This window comes from Chiroxiphia lanceolata, chromosome W, assembly GCF_009829145.1.
Source record: "Chiroxiphia lanceolata isolate bChiLan1 chromosome W, bChiLan1.pri, whole genome shotgun sequence".
NCBI lineage: Eukaryota > Metazoa > Chordata > Aves > Passeriformes > Pipridae > Chiroxiphia > Chiroxiphia lanceolata.
Window position 1 is genome coordinate 12,325,510 of NC_045670.1, and position 19,937 is coordinate 12,345,446.

The window sequence follows — 19,937 nt, forward strand, 5'->3', positions numbered from 1 at the left end:
GATATGGGATAGGGAGAATCAAACGGGCCCCCCCGGGGACAATAAAATGCCCATTAATCCTTCCAATTGGGACTCTAATTCTGCCACAGACCGACAACACATGGCAGACTATTGCACCTTAATAATAAGAGGAATTAAAGAAGCTGTGCCTCGTGGACAGAATGTCACAAAAGCATTTAAAAGTCAGCAGGAAAGAGATGAAACCCCGAGTGCATGGCTAGAGAGATAAAGAAAAGATTTACAGCAATACTCAGGAATCGACCCAGAAACTACAGCTGGACAAGTGGTATTAAAGGTCCACTTTGTAACTAATTCCTGGGACGATATCCGCAAAAAATTAGAAAAATTAGAAGGTTGGCAGCACCGAGGGCTTGAAGATTTACTGAGAGAAGCACAAAAAGTCTATGTGCGAAGAGATGATGAAAAAGCAAAAACAAAGGCAAAAGTATTAGTAGCTGCCATCCGAGAATCACATAAAGGTGTAAAGTCAGATGAGAAGAAGAGTTCTAAGGGAGAAAGGAAAATGGGGGGTCTGAAAAAACCCCAACAAACTGTCCCAAGGGGCCAGGAGCTTGCATGTTATTATTGTGGGGAAAAAGGTCATCTGAAGAGAAACTGCCCCAAGAGACAAAAGGATGCACAACTGTTTGAGGAAGCTGAAAAAGATTAGGGGGGTCAGGGGCTTTATTTCCTGGGAGAAAAACATCATAAAAAGCCCTTGATAAAATTGAGATTAGGCCCCCAGGACGAAGAATATGATTTTCTGGTTGATACCGGTGCGGATAAATCATGTGTTATCAAAATTCCTCAGGGCTGTACAGCCAGTAAAGACACAATTAGAGTAATTGGAGCAAAAGGAGAAGGATTCCCAGTGCCTATAATAAAACATATTCAAATTGAGGGAGAAACCAAGATTACAGTGGGATATTTACTTTTAGTACCTGAAGCAGGTTGCAATCTTTTAGGGAGAGACCTACAGGTTTCCCTGGGAATAGGAGTTGTGCCAGAAGAGGGAGAAATGAGAGTTAAAATAATGACTCTAAAAGAGGAAGATGAGGAAAAGATTAACCCCAGTGTGTGGGCCTCAGAAGACCAAGTGGGAAAATTAAAGATAGACCCCATAAAAATAGAAATCATTGATTCCAACCACCCAATACAAATAAAACAATATCCTATTTCTCAAGAAGGAAGAGCAAAACTTAAACCCATTATAGACAAATTACTGACAAATGGAACTTTAGAAGTCTGTATGTCCCCTCATAACACCCCTATACTTCCAGTTAAAAAAGGGGATGGTACCTTTAGGCTAGTCCAAGACTTAAGGGAAGTAAATAAAAGAACAATTGCCCGATTTCCTGTAGTTCCTAACCCATACACCCTTTTGAGTCATATTCCTCCTAATTACATGTGGTATAGTGTGCTCGACTTGAAAGACGCATTTTGGTCCTGCCCACTAGATGAAGAAAGCAGAAATATCTTCGCCTTTGAATGGGAAGATCCGCAAACACGGAGGAAACAACAATTAAGATGGACAGTTCTTCCTCAGGGATTCACAGAATCTTCAAACCTGTTTGGACAGGTCCTAGAAAAGATACTATTAGAATTCCCTAAACCTCCGGGAATAGAGGTTATTCAATATGTGGATGATTTATTAATTGCTGGAGAAAGTGAAGAGGGAGTCAGAGAAATGACAATAAAACTCTTAAACTTCCTGGGGGAAAAAGGGTTAAAAATTTCCAAGAAGAAGTTACAATTTGTAGAACAAAAGGTAAAATATTTAGGTCACTGGCTAGATAAGGGAACCAAAAGATTAGATGCTGAAAGAGTGGGAGGAATATTGGCCCTAGCCCCCCCAAAAACCAAAAGGGATATAAGGAGGTTACTGGGATTATTAGGATACTGCAGATTGTGGATTGAGGGTTATAGTGGATTAGTGAAGTTTTTATATGAAAAGCTTACCCAAGAAGTAGTGAAATGGAATGACAAAGATAGTGAAAAGCTAGAGGAAATTAAAAGAGCTCTAACCAGAGCTCCAGTTCTAACACTCCCTGAACTGAAGCAACCCTTTCAGTTGTTTGTAAATGTAGAACAAGGAATTGCTTATGGAATATTAACCCAAGAAAAAGGAGGACATCAAAAGCCAGTAGCGTATCTGTCAAAATTACTAGACCCTGTCAGCAGAAGTTGGCCCGTGTGCGTGCAAGCTGTCGCAGCCACTGCTATATTAGTGGAAGAAAGCCGTAAAATCACCTTTGGAGGAAAAATTACAGTTTTCACCCCCCACGCTGTACGAGCACTACTGAATCAAAAAGTAGAAAAATGGCTAACAGATGCCCGCATTTTAAAATATGAAGCTATATTAATCCATAGTCCAAACTTAGAACTACTAGTAACTAACAATCAAAATCCAGCACAATTTTTATATGGGGAACCAAGTGAACTGACTCGAATACTGGAGCATGACTGTTCAGAACTAATACAATTACAAACCAAAGTCAGAGAAGATTTAGAAGAGGTGGAATTAGAAAACGGAGAAAAATATTTTGTTGATGGCTCCTCCCGATACAAAGATGGGAAGAGAATTTCTGGATATGCAGTCATCAATGGGAATAATATGACAATTGCAGAATCAGGAAAGCTTAGTTCAGCCTGGTCAGCACAAGCGTGTGAGTTGTATGCCCTCTACCGGGCTCTTGAATTATTGACAGGAAAAAAAGGAACAATTTTTACAGATTCAAAATATTGTTATGGAGTCATGCACACATTTGGGAAAATTTGGAAAGAAAAAGGGTTAATAAGCACGAGAGGTAAATCACTAATACACAAAGAGTTGATAAATCAAGTATTAGAAGCTTTAAGGAAACCCCTAGAAATAGCAGTAGTCTATGTAAAAGGACACCAAAAGGGAATATCATTCATAATCCAAGGAAATAATTTAGCAGATGAAGTGGCCAAAGACGCTGCTGAAAAAGGGGAAATAACTAAGTTGCATATATTAAACTTACAACAGCCTGAGAACTTAGAAATACCAGTATTTTCAGAGAGGGAAGAGAAAGAACTAACACGAATAGGGGCAAAGAAGCAAGAAGGGGGGGTATGGATCTTAGCAGATGGGAGAAAAATGGTTTCAAAACCAATAGCACGATCAATATTGATGAAATTACATCAAAATACTCACTGGGGAACACGAGCTCTCTGTGATCAGTTTTTACAATGTTATGGGTGTATAGGAATTTTTGAAATCGCTAAGCAAGTTACCAGCCACTGCTTGACATGTCAAAAAGTGAATAAAAAGGTTATGAGAAATACTCCTGTAGGGGGAAGGGATATAGCATACCGACCCTTCGAGCGAATACAGGTGGATTTCACAGAACTCCCACCAGTGAATAGATGGAAATATCTACTAGTAATAATCGACCATCTGACCCACTGGGTGGAAGCAATACCTACTGGAAGGGCTACAACAAATTTTGTAATCAAAGTACTACTTGAAAATATAAATCCTAGATACGGAATGGTATACAGTATAGATTCAGACAGAGGAACTCATTTCACCTCAAAAATACTTAAAGGAATAACAATTGCGTTAGGAATCATGTGGAAACACCATACTCCCTGGCACCCCCAAAGTTCAGGGAGAGTTGAGCGAATGAACCAGACTCTGAAGCAAGCCCTAACTAAATTGATGATTGAAACTCAGATGTCATGGGTTAAATGTTTACCCCTGGCCTTACTGCGTATTCGAACCCAACCCAGGACAGACCTCGGTCTATCACCATATGAAATGCTTTACGGAATGCCTTATATCTGGCTAAAGGATGTAGTAGGTGACTATAGCAATATTGATGCCAAATTAAGACCATACATACAAACACTTGCAAAAAGGTTGACAGAAATAAGAGAACTAGGAGCCTTAGCCCAAACAGCACCATTAGATTTCAAGATACATAAAATAAACCCTGGGGATTGGGTCCTAATAAAGAGATGGAAAGAAACTTCTTTAACCCCATTTTGGGAAGGTCCCTTCCAGGTACTGCTCACGACAGAGACCGCAGTGCATACAGCAGAATGAGGGTGGACACACGCGACCAGAGTGAAGGGACCTGTTGCTCCACCACCCCTGAAAGAGTGGACTGTGTCATCAACGCCTGGGGACCTACGACTTAAACTCCAAAAAAAACCTTTATGAATTCATCACCTGAATGGAGAAGACATATCGAAGGCTGGAATGAGTTATCCCCAGAACAAAGAGACTTAAAGGCCCGACAGGTATTTCCTGAAAGTTTCTGTATAAAACCTAGCCTGAGATCTTGATTTCAATTGGCCCCAGGACAAATTCTTAGGAGACAGTGGTTTGTTTCCTGGAAAGAAGGAGCCATTCCCTGGCAGAGTGGAGGGGCAGGCGCATATTTTACTAATCGTTTAGTTAACCCAATCCTTGTGTTAGCTTGTGACCTTGAAAAAGAAGATCCCCTAACTCCTGGACCGCCACCACCAGATCGCATACGATGTATAAAACATCCGTGGGCTCAGCATGATGGTTGGGTAGAGTGTCAGTGTAGGCACTGTCACCGTAAATGGTCCTGTGTGGCCTTTAACCGACATATACATTGCCCTGAGTGTCGTGACACGCAAGGAGATAAACCCCAATTAGAGTCAGTACAGATAAATAAGCTGTTCTGTGGGTGGGAATTGTTATTACCAGTAAATTGGGAAATATTTGAAACTGACTGGTATGCAGCATTAAGATACAGTGTGATGAAATTTTCTGGAGAAACAGCCCAAATTGACTGCCCGCTGGATGACTTTAACTTTATAGACTCCATGTAAAGAATGTCACAATGGCTAACAATTTATATATTGATTAATTAGTGGGAATAATAATTTTGTTGACAGAATCCGTTGTTGTGAGATAAAGTGAACCTTTACCTGGAAATGGAAAAACTGGGCCTTAATTAAATTAGAAAATCTGAAAGGGGCAAGACCAGGTTAACCTCTGAACCTGCCACTGACAGCCAGCCACGGGATGCAACCCCGTTCGGGCATGGGCCGTGGAGGCTTAAGTTATGCTGGACCCTTTTGGATACTCGGCTGCTTTTGGGCTCACGTCCTGTCTGACGAGTGTACAAAATGCTACCAAATTACACGATATAAAGGCCATATGATTCAAAGCTTAAGCTACCACTCATTTGTCAACAAAGTCTACTGTGACTCTAGACAACTGAACGCTTGCAACACGGGTTCTCGGCAACTATGGGTAGCAAAAAATTTAGGAAAAGGAGGAACCAGGCTGGGACTTAGTTGTCCTAAGGGAGAGGAATGGATTTGTTTCACTCAAGAAGGCCATTGGGACATTTCTGATGGTGGTGGAATGCAGGACTTGAAAAAGGAGGAAATAATAAAACAGAGGGTGCAAACTACATTAAAAGAAAGAACACAAGGAAAGCCTTCCAACACAGGTGACTTATACCAGAAATTGAAAGACAAACTAGGAGAAGATTGGCAACTCCCGGGTTATGGAACTAACCTATATATTGATCTAATGGAACATATTATTCAAACCTTAAATTTACCTAAGTGCTGGATTTGTAGTGGACCTTTGATGACAGAAGAGTGGCCCTGGAAAGGTACTGGTCTCACCCCATGGGAAATTTTAAAATGGAATCACTCCCAGAAAGCATCAGAATCTAGGCCCCAAGGTTGGATTTTAATTTCTGACGTAGTTGGGCAAGAATGCATTGAACGGAGAGGTAGGGAAATATATAAAACTAAAGTAGGAGAGTCCCCATGCCTATCAGTGAAAATAATCAATACCACAGGAGAATACTGGTGGCCAAAAAAACCATTAGGATATTGGACTAACAATATGACTGCAGATTGTACTTGGCATGATGAAGCTCAAAGCTGGTGGTGTAATGAAACAAATTTGAAAAACCCTTTTGAGAGCATGAAAGAATTAAAAATATATTGGGACCAAGCAGGTAGTACCGATTTAGAATGGGTAGCTCCGGAAGGATTATTTTGGATATGTGGAAAGCGAGCATATACACAGCTCCCTAAAGACTGGAGAGGAGTCTGTACACTAGGTATAATCCAACCAGGGTTCTTCTTACTGCCCCCTGAAAAAGGTATGAGTTTAGGTGTACCTTTGTATGATGATTATGGAACCATACGCCGAGAAAAAAGGGATGACATTGGAGGAACCCAAAAGTGGTACGATGATGAATGGCCTCCTGAACGAATCATTGCTACTTATGGACTAGCTAATTGGGCCCAAGATGGGACCTGGGGTTATCGAACCCCCATATACATGCTAAATAGAATTATCCGCCTTCAAGCAGTCATGGAAATAGTAGCCAATAAGACAATTCAAACTCTAGATCTAATCACAAGTCAGCAATCAAAAACTCGAGCAGCTGTGTATCAGAATAGGTTTGCCTTAGATTATCTGTTAGCTGAGGAAGGGGGTGTGTGTGGTAAATTCAACACTTCAGATTGTTGTTTACAAATTGATGATAATAGACAGGCAGTTATGGATATCGCAAAGGATATCAGAAAACTGACTCATGTACCTGTACAAAAATGGAACTCCATGCTCGACAGTCAATGGTGGGATAACTTGTTAGGAACAGCTTGGTGGAAGAAAGTAGGATTCTTTTTATTATGCGCGTTGGCCAGTATAATATTTTTACCATGTTTAATCCCTTGTTTCATTAGATTGATAGTTTCTGTAGTACAAGGAATGCAAATATCAACAATGCCGACAGATCCAAAGATGGCTCAAAGTGCCAAAGTACTGTTAGTCACCAGAACTCCACCTTCCCGAGATGAAGAAAATGTCAAATTAATAATGTCCAGATTAGAGCAAAAAACTCGAATCAATAATTTTATAGAAAGAGAGGAGGGATTGTGATAAACTGAGAAAATGATTTGGGCTAATTAAGAGAAAACAGTGTAAGGTCAATATGACCTGGAGAGAGAAAAGAAAAACAAATCGTAAAACTTAATTGGGCCCCTATAAAGAGATAAAACAAGTTACCTCCCTTTTACCTTGTGTAGGATTTATAGTGAGAGAATTTTGTTTAGTTAGCTAGATAATAGCACCTTTCTTAAAATTTATAACTTTGTATAGATAACAAGCAAACATCTGCTGAATGTCTGATTTAACAATATATTATGGATGCTTATAGATAACATTCTTGTTAAGAAATAGCTGTTGAATGTATGACCTAACAATGTGTAATGTTTATACTCATGTACCTAACAATGTGTAATGTTTATACTTATGTATAATGAATATTCATGTAGTAGCTGGAAATAAATGTAGAACAACTGTCTTCTTTGGGTGTGACAGGCGTTGGGAGTTGTTGAACCCCTTCCCTGATCACCCAGCGCTGAATTTGCTTTTATCATATAATAAATTCTGATTGGAAATTACCCGACTGGGTTTCAATTTCTCACAAAGGGGACAGGCAGGCGGGATGGTACCTGCAGCGGTCCTCTGAGAGCAGCTCTTCCTCGCGCCTGGGCCTCAGGGAGGGGAACTACAACTCCCAAGAGCCTTTGCAACATCCCGTGCATGAGGATTTACGCTTTAAGTGTGGTGGCGGCCTACGCGACGCTGAGGGCTCTTTTCTGCGGTCGGGGGCGTAGCCATTGGTTGAACTACAACTCCTAGCGGCCCTTCACACATCTCGCGCGTGCGCACGGGCTTAGGCTGGCCGCACTGTCGTTGTAGGTGTGTGGGGGGAAGGGAGCGAGCGACCGCGCGCGGCGGTGAGGAGGGGGGTGAGAGTTGAGAGTTCAACCGCCGTTGTCGCTGCTAGCTTGCACTCATGATTCCTATATGCCCGGTAGTTTCTTTCACCTATGGTAAGCAACGGCGCTCGTTGTTTATGGGTGTCCGTGCGCGAGGGGGTGGGGGGGTGGCGGCGGTGAGGAGATGCGACTCGCGCGCGGGGCGGGGAAACAGGAGTCCTGAGGCGCCATGCCTGACCTTGCGCTCGCGCGCTTTTTCTGTTTCTTGTCTGTCCCTTTCTCTCCCCACCTCCTCCTGCTTGGCCTCCTGTCATGGTCCCGACCACCGCCGCCGCCACTTGGTTATCTTCGCCACAGTGCCCAGCCGGCTGGGAGAAGATGCCAAAATGGCCACCGGCAACTACTTTGGATTCACCCATAGCGGGGCTGCTGCCCAGTATAGGTAACCACCGCGACCCCTCCCTGACCCGCCCCTCTCTCTGTCCTTGCCCGGAGTCACTTCCCTCTTCGCCTCCGGTTTCGTGTTCCTGACCGGGATCTCCCCGCCCCCTCGGGGTGAGTGCTTGGGACTGCTCCCATCCCCCGCCCCGTGTGGGGGCTGCTTTTGCAACTCGCTCCTTCGGGATGGTTGTGCTTGGGACCCTTCTGTTTATCTGCCCTGTCCGCAGGTGTGTTTTCTTATCCTGGTAAGGACCTCCCTGTATCCCCGGTGGTGTGAGGGTGGGGAGGTGGAGCCGGACACCATGGAGGAGGCAGTATCAGGTCCCAAGGCCCTTAAATTAAAATTGCAGTCAACAACACCAGCAAGTTACCATCTGCTGCCCCTGGGCCCTTCTCCTTCAGTGAAGGCGGGGCTTGCTCTCCAAGTCTTTGCCTCCCCCTATGTCAGTGCGGGAGGATGGAATCCTTTTTAACGCGTGTTAAAATTACACCAACCCAACCTATGGGAGACTGGATAGATAAGGGAAGAGTAGAAGCACCAGAAAATGCAGGGGACTCTCCCATTCCACTGAAGCAACGTTATAATTAACGTATCAGAAAGTAGAGAAGATGCTTTCAGAGCCAGGCACCTTTTAAAAAGATTTCCTACTTGGATATCCAAGTTCAGGGGCAGGTCTTGTGGAGCTCAGGGACCTGTAACCATACATTTCGTATAGATATGCAGCCTTAAACTTTTGTATCTTTGTACTCTTTGTGCATCCAAATTGTGTATCAGACTGTTAAAAAGTAATTGGTAGCATCTATTGTCTCACTTTTTCTGAAATCAGATTACTTAATTTGGCAAAACCCAGATACAATCAAGAACATCTTCACATTTTTGGCTTGTATTGGAGTAGCACCTTGAAGTTCACATTTGAATCTACATTATTTGTTTCATAAATTTATAATAAAGACCTTCCTTGACTCCTAAGTTTTGGTTAATGGGGAAAATAGTAGAATAAAACAAATATGAGATATGAGGGATTATTAACAAACAAATGCAGATGTGTGCTACTGTTAACTAGTTAATCAAAATTGCATACCTGGCGTAGTTTCAGGAATATACAGTCTTATGGGTGTCTTGGAATGACTCCCAATCTATTCTTTTCTGGAAATGGATATTAAACAAATTAATTTTCATTTACTCCAATGTATAATAGTTAAAGGAGAGGATTACATTTAGCTCATCTTTTTGTTCTTTTTTAGATTAGGTGCTCACAGTATGTTTATGTTTTACTTGACAGTTATAGTGAAATTCAAAACTGGATTGTCATGGGGTATGAAGGAGTTTCTAAATAACAGGATTTTTTTTTTGTAAGTAAATAATCTTTAAGTCAATACTAAACTGAGATCCATATATCTACAATTTTGAAGTGGAGATTCATTTTTTTAAATTATTATTCCTTTTATTGTGGAGCTGAGGTGGTCTGTAGACTTAAGAACATGAACAACTAATTTGAAATTTCCTTAAAACCATATAATTGGAATAAAGTTCAAATTCAAAACTGTTTTCATAGTTAATCCTAAATGTATTCTTAAGAAAATGGAAATACTGATTGAAAGAAGCTTTTTCTTTTGCTATCACAAGCACAAGATACTATTCCATTTATGTATTAGTAAAAGACTGTATCCTTTAAATGGTTTGTATATTTACCAGGTCTGAAAGTGAAGAGACAAAGCAGTCCTTTCATAAGAATGAATTTAATATTTTGAGCAGAAAACACAGGAGTCAATGTCTAAAAGGGAGCTTAGCTTAATGTAATGACATTGTGATTTAATAAGAGAAGCATTAGATTATGCAAATACCAATACAGAATATTTCTCTGAATATTGCAGTACCTTTGTGCTAGTAGTGGTATTGGGCCTAGGGTTATAAACCCATATGCAATGCAAGACTTACTTATTTAAGTAATTATTAATCCATCTATTTAGAAGCCTGAAATAAATGTGAAATATGGTGATACTAGTCCTCTTTACTTAGTGTGTGTGCTCTGACATGAACAACCTAATATTGGCTTGTTTTTCATGTGTAAAAAATATTAGCATTCTTGATTCAGTGCTGAAGAAGAGACATAGTTATGCTTTTATTTTGAAGCTGGCTGACTGAAATGTGGGGATGCCGATGGAGAGATAGGGACACTGAGAAATGTTTGGACAGAGAAGTGTGCAAATGTGTGGTCTCAACCTTGTATTAAGATTTTGGTTTCTGTTAAGAAGGTAAAGAACTGCTGAGCTCTGATTGGCCAATGGTGATGTGGGGATGATGGGGGACTTCCTGAGGTGCAGGTTGATGGAGGACCTCTGTCTTCTTTAAGCTGACTTCCAGCCCAAAGAGCTCAGCAGCATCTGCAAAGCAGGATGTTAAACGCTGCAGGGCTGCTTCTGTGTGGGCAACAAGGGCAGCGTCATCAGCATAAAGCAGCTCCCGGACAAGATGGTTTAAGGTCTTGGTGTGGGCCTTCAGTCGCCTTAGATTGAATAGACTTCCATCAGTACGGTATCGAATGTAGAAACCGTCCTGATCATCGAGGTCTGCTGTGGCCCTTTGGAGCATCATGCTAAAGAAGACTGTGAATAGGGTAGGAGCGAGAACGCAGCCTTGTTTCACACCATTCTTAATTAAAAAGGGCTCAGAAAGTGTGTTGCCATATCTGACTTGGCCGTGCTGATCCTCAACATCTCTATATTATCATCACTCTATTCAGCACAAATCCAAAACAGAGCTCCATACTAGCCACTGGGAAGAAAGTTAACTCTACCTCAGCCAAAACCAGCACAGCACCCCATGTTATAGTGCTTGGGGAATGAAAGTAATCATAGTTTTATCATAGGATGGATGTACACATACCATAGTGGTAAAAACGCCAAATGCTTGCTTTCTGTGAATTTTATGCCTGTGCTATCCTGAGTTGCATCACATCTTAAAGAATATGTCTTTTTAGCAAAAGGGATTTCAGTGAATAGGATTGAGCTGCATGATGCTGATTCTCCTTTGTTCAATCTGTGTTAGTCTTAAATGCTATCTTAAACATGCTGTTCTAGGATATTTACACAAGAAGTCTCCAGTAAGTTACTGCTGTTTATAAAAAGATTTTGATAGACTTATTTTCAAATAATTGAGGTCTCACTCTCAAAGGACATATGCCAACATTAGAAAGGCAATAAGGAACTCTGGGTTTGTTAGCATGAGCTGTATGCCAGTATTGCAGTTGACTAACAATGGGGAGACAGAGGAGGTGGTGGTAACTGTGAAGGAAAGGTGCCACACAAATCAGAGGAGTCTTTGTCATTTTTAGGAGGAAAGTCTGTCAACTAGTTTAAATTTGCAGCAGGCTCATGTCTTCAGGAACTGAGCACTAAGGGAAGCTTTTCTGTTAATGGTATAGTCCTTTGTTGTAACCTCAAAATGGATTGATGGTTGTAGGCTTAACTCTGGGGTGTTAAATTATGTGTAAAATTTTGTCTGCTACTTAAATGCAACAATGGTAGGTTAATGTGTAGTTACATTATTGGTACCTAGGAAAGTGAAGTAGTAGCTTAAGGCAGGAAATATAGAATGTTTTAAGAATTAAATACAATTTTCCATACCAGTGAAGTTTTTTTTCTTCTATAGAGAACTTGCCGATTTTAGCTTTTTTACAGCCTCATGTACCAGTATATGCTGGGGCCACCCAGCTGGAAAGCAGCTTGCCAGAAAAGGTCGTGGGGGGCCCTGGTGAACACCAAGCTGAACTTGAACCAACAATGTGCCCTTGTAGCAAAGAAGGTATCCTGGACTGCATTAAACAATGTATTGCCAGCAGGTCAAGAGCTGATCCTTCCTCTCTAACCCAGCACTGGTGAGGCCACACCTGGAGTCGTGTCCAATTCTGGGCTCCCCAGTGCAAGATAGACATGAACATACTGGAGAGAGTCCAATTAAAGGCCACAAAGATGATGAAGGAACTGGAGCCTCTCGCCTATTAAGAAAGACTGAGAGAAAGAACTGGGATTGTTTAGCCTAGAGATAAGAAGGTTCATAGGGGATCTTGTTAACGTATATAAATACTTAAAGGAAGAGTGCAAAGAGGACAGAGCCAGACTCTTGTTAGTGGTGCTCAGTGACAGGATCAGAGGCAATGGGCACAAACCGAAATGCAGGAGGTTCCTTCTGGACATCAGAAAACACTTTTTAAGCTTTGAGGGTGACTGAGCGCTGACACAGGTTGCCCAGGGAGCTTGTGGAGTCTCCCTCCTTGGAGATATTCAAATAGCAGTCTGGACATGGTCCTGGACATCTGACTCTTGGTGGCCCTGTTTGAACAGGATTGGCCCCCCAGATGACCTCTAGAGGCCTCTTCCAACCACAGCCATTCTTTGAATCTGTGATTTTGACAGGGAAAATGTTAGTAGTTGATAGTTTTCAGGCAGACATAACGTCTCAAGCTCAGTTCTTTTTGTCATAGGTTATCATTGTGAACATGGCTGTTATCTAGACTTGAATAACATCAATGTTTTGATAATGAGCTGTCCATTGTGTGCAACTGAGTAAAGAGAAGTAGATGGATGAATTCTGCAAGATTGTGAGCTGGTGTGGCCTTTCACTCCCCAGAAAATCAGAATGACATGGAATTGAAGATTACTGTGGAGAAAGATACATGGTTACAGCTTGCTGCAATCAGCCTTATCTAGGAGGTTTAATATACTGGTATTTCATAATATGTGGCACTTTTTCTGATACTAATGCATCACAAACATCACTATTTTCCATCACTAATGTCAGTAGAATTTAGTGTAGTTGTTATTCAAATATTTGAGTCAAAGGTGTTTTAAAAAACCCCCAAACTTTTCTCATGCACTGTAGTACAATAATTCTGTGTAAAGAATTAATTCTCTTGATCTTGAGGTTTTTTAGGTAAGACATGGAAGATAAGAGCAAGCTAAGTATACATTGGGGTCTAAAACTTCTGAATAAAAGTGAGTTTATTTGGGAGGAGGAAGCAAAGAGCATAGGGAAATAGGGATATGCAAGTAGTTTAGGGCAGGTAGGGAGAGATGAAAAACATTAGGTAAGGTGCTGGAAATGACCTTTTGTAGTTGACTGAAACATACATCTACAGAATCTGGAGCAGAACAATTCAGTGCAATATATAGCCTGTAAACTGGCTGTGGCCGTGATAGCGAAAACAGTGAAATAGAAATCCAAGCTGGAAGATGAATGTTGAAGAATGTATGTTGTTCCTAGAAAATAGAAATTAAAGTGAGCTTGGTGGGGAAGCATTGTTACGATTATGATCAGCTAAAGAAATAGGTGGGGTGTGAATAAAATATATTCTTTTTGAATGAAAATCTCTGGACTATGAGTAAGTTTGGACCTGGCTCCCCACCAAGTCCCCGAGACTATAGCAAAAATCTTTCCCCCTTCCCCTTTGGGCAAAGGAAAAAAAACCTGTAGAAACTGAAAGAAACCAAAACCAACTGAATTATATCAAAATATATATATTTTTACATATATCACAATTATATACAGTTAAAATACTATGTACATATAAAAAAGAACCCCAAACACCCCAAAAGGGAAAGGGGAAAAAGGGACAAAAAAGAAAACCAAAACAGATATGCACAATCGAAACCTGGGAACTAGCAAAATAAAGAACTAGCAAAATGAAATCTCAATACTTCCCTTGAGAAAACAGAATCACGCCACGCCACCAGACTGCTTCCCGGATCAGAAAGAGAAACAACAGGCCACAGCAGGCCTCAGCGCACACGAGCAAAGACTGGATGTAGGAAACCTGTTGCTTCCAGACCTCGCCAGAAGAGAAGAGAGCCTCAGTGTCTCCTCCCCTCATATTTATACCTCTGTTTATTTAAAGGAATAGGTGGAGTACTGAGAACACGGCCACTTCCTTAGTTACAAGCTGGTTGCCAAGGAAGGCCTTAAAACCAAACCATATATCTCTATACGTCTACAGAATCTGGAGCAGAACAATTGAGTGCAATATGTAGCCTGTAAACTGGCTGTGGCTATGATAGTGAAAACACAGTGAAATAGAAATCCAAGCTGGAAGATGAGTGTTGAAGAATGTATGTTGTTCCTAGAAAATAGAAATTAAAGTGAGCTTGGTGGGGAAGCATTGTTACGATTATGATCAACTAAAGAAATAGGTGGGGTATGAATAAAATATATTCTTTTTGAATGAAAATCTCTGGACTAAGAGGTATTATTAAAGCAGTGCAGCAGAGTAAGATTTGGAGCTGCCAAGTCCTTTGCCTATAACTTTTTAAGTCAAAGAATGATGTTTATTTTGACAGTAAGTCAAAATACTGTAAGAATTGTAATATGAAGTTACCTTGAATTGAATGTTCACAAGCTGGGTTTACTTTAAGTAAATGTTGGTCTAGAGCTCATTTGCTTGTTTCAAAAGCAAATGAATCTTTTATAAACTAAGGAAAAAATTTTTGACAGTGAGAGTGCTCAGACATTGGAACAGGTTGTCTAGAGCAATCTTGGATTCTCCTTTCTTGCAGATGATTGGAACCTGGCTGGACATAAAGCCCTGGGAAACCTAATGTAACTTTCAAATTAGCTGCGCTTTGAGCACAGGGTTAGAACAGATGATCTCGTGATCTTTGTTTCAGCCTAAATTATTCTGTCACTTTTAAGCTCTGTCTAGTTAGTAAAGCCAGTTGGACTGCATATCTTTTCACATGAAGAGCACTAGAATTCCTTGAACTCAAAGATACTAATAGGGATATTAGAATTTATTTTGGGGAAGAGAATTGATCTACAAAGAAAACTCGCTAAGGTACCAGGTCAATCAGTTAGCTTCTCTGTCTGCTTGTAATTTGGTTCAACTTTTTCCCACTGTGTTGGGGAATTAAGCTAAACTGAATTACTTTCTTTGTGGTAAAAAACACACGTGGTTTGTTACCATAGTTCAACTGACATACTGTATTTCATTGTTACTCTAATAACTTGATCAAGTGCCTAAGTTTTTTGAGTCTTATTTATTAAGACTAAGTTGAAATACATGATGTGGTGCAATATGGAAAATTATTACTTAAGGTAGAGATTAGTAAAAGAATTGTAGAGATGGAGCTGGTAGAGGTGGTTAATAGAATTAGAGGAGTGATTAGCAAATAGGAATAATTGCAGTAGAGTACCCTAGGGATTGATCTTGAGTCTTATTATTTATATTAGTGTGGTGTGTCATGATATTTGATACAAGGAAAATATCGTCAATACACAGATAACTGCTCTGTGGAAGTTAGACTGTTTGGAAAGAAAGTAGTCTGGAGCAGAGTGAGTGGCACAGCTGAAACTATCTGAAATGATGCATACAGTTCTTGCCATTTGTAGTAAAGAAAGAATAGATAATACTAGGATAGGTGCAAAGAACAATTGCAAGAAAGATCAGTGGAAGAGGGAGTCTGGCAAAATAGTCTGGGAGGAGGTAAGTTCATCTTGGCAAATGTGATGAGGCACTAATCACCAAAGAAGGATTAAAAACCTCTTGTAAGTTAAATGAAGTTGACATAAAAATATTTCTATTATAAATTAATTACCTGAAAGTATCTGGTCATCTTAATCTTAAAAGGTTTTCAGTAAGACCATGGGGAGAAAAAGAAACATAAATTTAGAAAAGATGTTGACATGAATTTCTGTAACATAGTGTAACGTAACTTTTAAAAAGGAAGTAGCAGTCAATTCTAGAATATTTTTCTTGTAGTCTTGCAAACTTGGTTGCTAGCTCTGAATGGTGTTGCAGAAGCAAGGGGAACAGATTTGCTAAAATAAACATGGTCATAGAACTATATTAGCCTTAGAAATCAAATTATTTGGGCTGTTAATTCTGTACCATGACAAGGAAGTTTGATACAAAAATAGCACAGAAGAAATGAAACTGTCTGTTAGCAGAATCTTGCTAATAGTCCTGATCATAATGATCACAGTCTCTTCACAATATTAAACACTGAAAACTGTCAGGCAGTTTAAATCATATATATATATATTCTGAGAACAAAAGTGTTTTCTTTAATAAACTGACTGATACTGTTATCTCATAGTGTGTTGTGAACACTGTATTATATTTTGTAGTAGTAATTTAAGCACAGTTTCATGAAATTTGAGCCAAATTAATGCTTCCTGGGCAGGTCCCTGTTCTCTTTCTCCCATTATTTTCCTCTGCTTCCATATGTATAACTTATGTGGGTTCTAGCACTCAGCAGACTGTTTTGTGAGCTACAATGTTTCTAACATTTCTACCACATTAGAAAATGAGCTCAGCAAAAAATATAATCTCATAATTTTCTGCTAGATTGAGGTAAATCAGTGCACTGAATAGCTTGACAAGTAGCAGAACTAGCACTAGGGATGGAATAGGATGGCATAGCCAGGTTTGGTATATGGGAGGAGAGAAGAATAAGAGTGGGGAGCAAGACTTTTCCTTGTTGGCAGTATTAGACTGTTGATGTGTTCAAGTGCAGTCTGAGATAAAGTCTACTGCCTGTTTTCCCAATGTAATGTATTTTTAGTAGATACATATGATAATGTGAATTACCTCAGAACATTTTAATATTTTACGCTTCTGTACTGTTAGTTATGTAGATAATACAGCCTAATATTATAGATTGTCATTCACTTTTACCATCATAAAATAGTCTTCTTGAATTTTCTGATAGAGTCTGATTTCTCACTTTAAACTGACAAAACAGAGAAACTGTCTATATACATCAAGTAGGAGGAATTGTTTCAAGCAGTGGTGAGAGCTATACCAAAGCAGTTCAGGTCTTTTCCTTCCACTGTTATGCAAAGAAGTTGAAAATGAAATGAACAATTCACAAGTGAATTAAATTTAGATGAAATGCAAGTGGCTTTTTAAGCAAACAGGGGCCTGAGATGGGAAGAAAGTGGAATCCAGGTATGTAAGTCCCATAATAATATTTTCTCTGAGTTTCTGCTGTAAGAATTTTTTAAAAATATATTGAAGTTAATGGGTTCTGCTGTAACTAAAATTACAAAATCAGTTTTTCTTAAAAAAATAAGTTATTAAACAAAAGTTATGGAAATGTCTTTTGCAAAAATAATAGTAACTATAGTTACAAGGTGCTTTGTTTCTGATAGTTATGTCAGAAAGAATATTGCAGTCTTTAGGAAAAAAACTTGTTCCTTTTGGTTTTGAGCATAACCATGTTGAAATTCCAATTTGCCACTGAGTATGTTGGCTTCTAGTGAGATTTCATTTTTCCATTTTCTTCTAAAAATCAGGGGATAATCTTTTAATAGTACTATGGAGATGTGAAACCCTATAGAGATTCTTAAATCTTAAAAAGCAGTACAGTGTACTAAAAATTTCATAATCACTCAGTTCCCCATTTCATATAATTGTTCCAGATAGTGATATTTTGCCTATTTCACTTTATTTGTTTAAAAATAAAAATAGCTATTGTAGGCTTTTAATAATAATGCACAGTTATAGATCAGTATAGGACAACAATATTAGTTTTAGTTAAAATAATTAAGCCTTTGAAGCCATCATTTTTTATTTCCACTGTTAATATTTACTCATTCTTATTAAATAGCCACATATTAATGTCCTACCTGCACATTTAAGAGAAGCAAATTAGTCTCAGCATGTGCCTGGAAGATTGCCAGAGCTCTGCTAGCAGTCGTCTTGCTCGATTTGTGTTCATTTGATGCTTCATGTTGTGAGGCAGTGGACTTCTGTATGAGCGAGTGGTGCCAGCTTTTATAATTTTCAATCTTTGTGGGAAAAATCCCGTATCAGAAATATTTAAAGTGTCTCTGCCTTAAATTTAAGAGTTCTGAGCTATTTTTCATGGAAATTCTCATTGCTTTAATATGATTTACTGAAAAACATCATGCAAGTGCATATCAGTAATGAGCTCTCACAGAAAAGTAGTATTTTTCTTAATTTGACAGGTATATCAGTGTGAAGTAAGTTAACATGCACGTATCCCCAAAATGTCAAGCAGTGGAGGGAGTTCCAGAAAATTTATTCCAAAGTTTAGAACACTAGACTTACAAGGGAAAAACTTCTAGCAGTGCTGAAAAAAGCACTGCCTCAGAAAGACATGCCTCCTGTTCCCGTCAAGGTTATCTTCTCTGGCCTCCCCCCCGCCCCAGGCCCTCTCTAACATGGAGGCCTGTAACCTGTGTGAGTTTATCTCCTCATACCATGTAAGTCTCCTCTGGAATGCAAGAGGAGAAAACAGCCAAATTATCTTTGAGCAAGGTGCTTCTTCTTAAGCAAGAAAGCATTCCTAAGTGAAACAAGCTCTAATCTCCTTGCCATAAATCTTCCAGAAAGGATATCTACCCTTACAATCAGTTTTATTGAAGAACCACTAAAACACTTAAAAACTTATTGGTCGTTAAAAGATAACTGTGTAAGACTTCTGTATTATTTTGAATTAAAGACTTGGGTTCTTTTCAAGCAGTGGAACATCACCACCACCACTCCTTGCTAAGAAGAAAGTCATTGCCTGCATGATATATCTGCATTCACAGAAACTTCAAAATGATACAGCCTTTTTAATGGGGGTGGATGAGAGGTAATAAAAGCCGTTAAAGTGTATAATAGCTGTTATAGGTCTGTTTGTAGAACAGACAAGTATTAATCAAATTTGGGAGTTTGAAATGTTTAGGCATTAGCTTAGTATGTTGAATTAATCTAATTATTTACTTACTGTCTTTTTCCAATGTAGCCAGCAGCCAGCTTCGGGTGTAGCTTATTCCCATCCAACTACAGTTGCCAGCTACACTGTTCACCAGGCACCAGTTGCTGCGCACACCGTAACTGCAGCCTATGCTCCAGCAGCAGCTACAGTTGCAGTAGCCAGGCCTGCTCCAGTAGCTGTTGCAGCTGCTGCAACAGCTGCTGCTTATGGAGGCTATCCTACAGCGCACACAGCTACAGATTATGGTTATACACAGAGGCAACAAGAAGCTCCACCACCACCACCTCCTGTCACTACGCAGAATTACCAGGTGTGTTTAAAAAAAAATCAACAAACAATTACTTGTATAATTTTTAAATATGTTAAAAGGAGGAGGCCTATTTGGATAAGAGAACATTATATTTTTTCTTCCATGAATTGCAGCTAAAACTGATAGAATATGAAGTGACTGCAGTCTTGTATCATGCATAACAATAAGCTATGAATTGATATTTATCTCCAAATGATTTTGTGAACTACTGCTGTAATACTTGTCTCAGCTAGCCTAAATGCTCAAGTGGCATGCAGTAAAATGGGTCATGGAACTGATTTAGATGAAAAAACTGTTCCAATAAATTTTCAGTGGGAGATAGAAGTAGTTCCCTTGTCAGATTCCTCTTTGCTACAGGAGCTCTAGCACCAAATGTAAGAGGATAGAAGATTACCCTAGAAGAGGGACTGTCTTTTGGGTCGATTTTGGGTACCCTTTGTGAGACCACTGCCTAACCTTGTGTGGCTACAGGCTTTTACAAAAGGAAACTGTCTGTTTTCATCTTGCTCTGACCTTTACTGACACTTCCTCATGTTGAATCTAGCAGTTGTCAGCATTTGGGTGGGTCAGTTCAGGATAAGGATTCCACAGAAAGCTAACTAACTAAAAAAGGAATAGCAGCTTTCCACAGGATTGACAGGCTTCTGCAGAATTTTCTTGTTTCTGCACAGTTGTGGTGCCAATGCAAGAGATGGAGGTGGGATCA

The 19,937-nt window shown here is 39.7% G+C and overlaps 2 protein-coding genes and 1 non-coding gene across 3 annotated transcripts in view; 2 read left to right on the forward strand and 1 right to left on the reverse strand.

Annotated features, from left to right (window-relative positions):
* LOC116780036 (syncytin-A-like) overlaps window positions 1-19,937 on the reverse strand; it is a 1,173,168-nt gene that overhangs the window by 589,703 nt on the left and 563,528 nt on the right. The window lies entirely within an intron of this gene.
* LOC116780028 (zinc finger RNA-binding protein-like) overlaps window positions 7,836-19,937 on the forward strand; it is a 57,209-nt gene continuing 45,107 nt past the window's right edge. Inside the window, exons 1-3 of the mRNA XM_032674530.1 lie at window positions 7,836-7,872; window positions 8,116-8,200; window positions 18,949-19,231. Coding sequence (XP_032530421.1) covers window positions 7,836-7,872; window positions 8,116-8,200; window positions 18,949-19,231 — 405 coding nt within the window. The remainder of the gene's footprint in view (window positions 7,873-8,115; window positions 8,201-18,948; window positions 19,232-19,937) is intronic.
* Window positions 15,953-16,089, forward strand: LOC116780095. Its single transcript, XR_004354327.1, has one exon. It is a non-coding gene; the product is annotated as a small nucleolar RNA SNORA66 (small nucleolar RNA).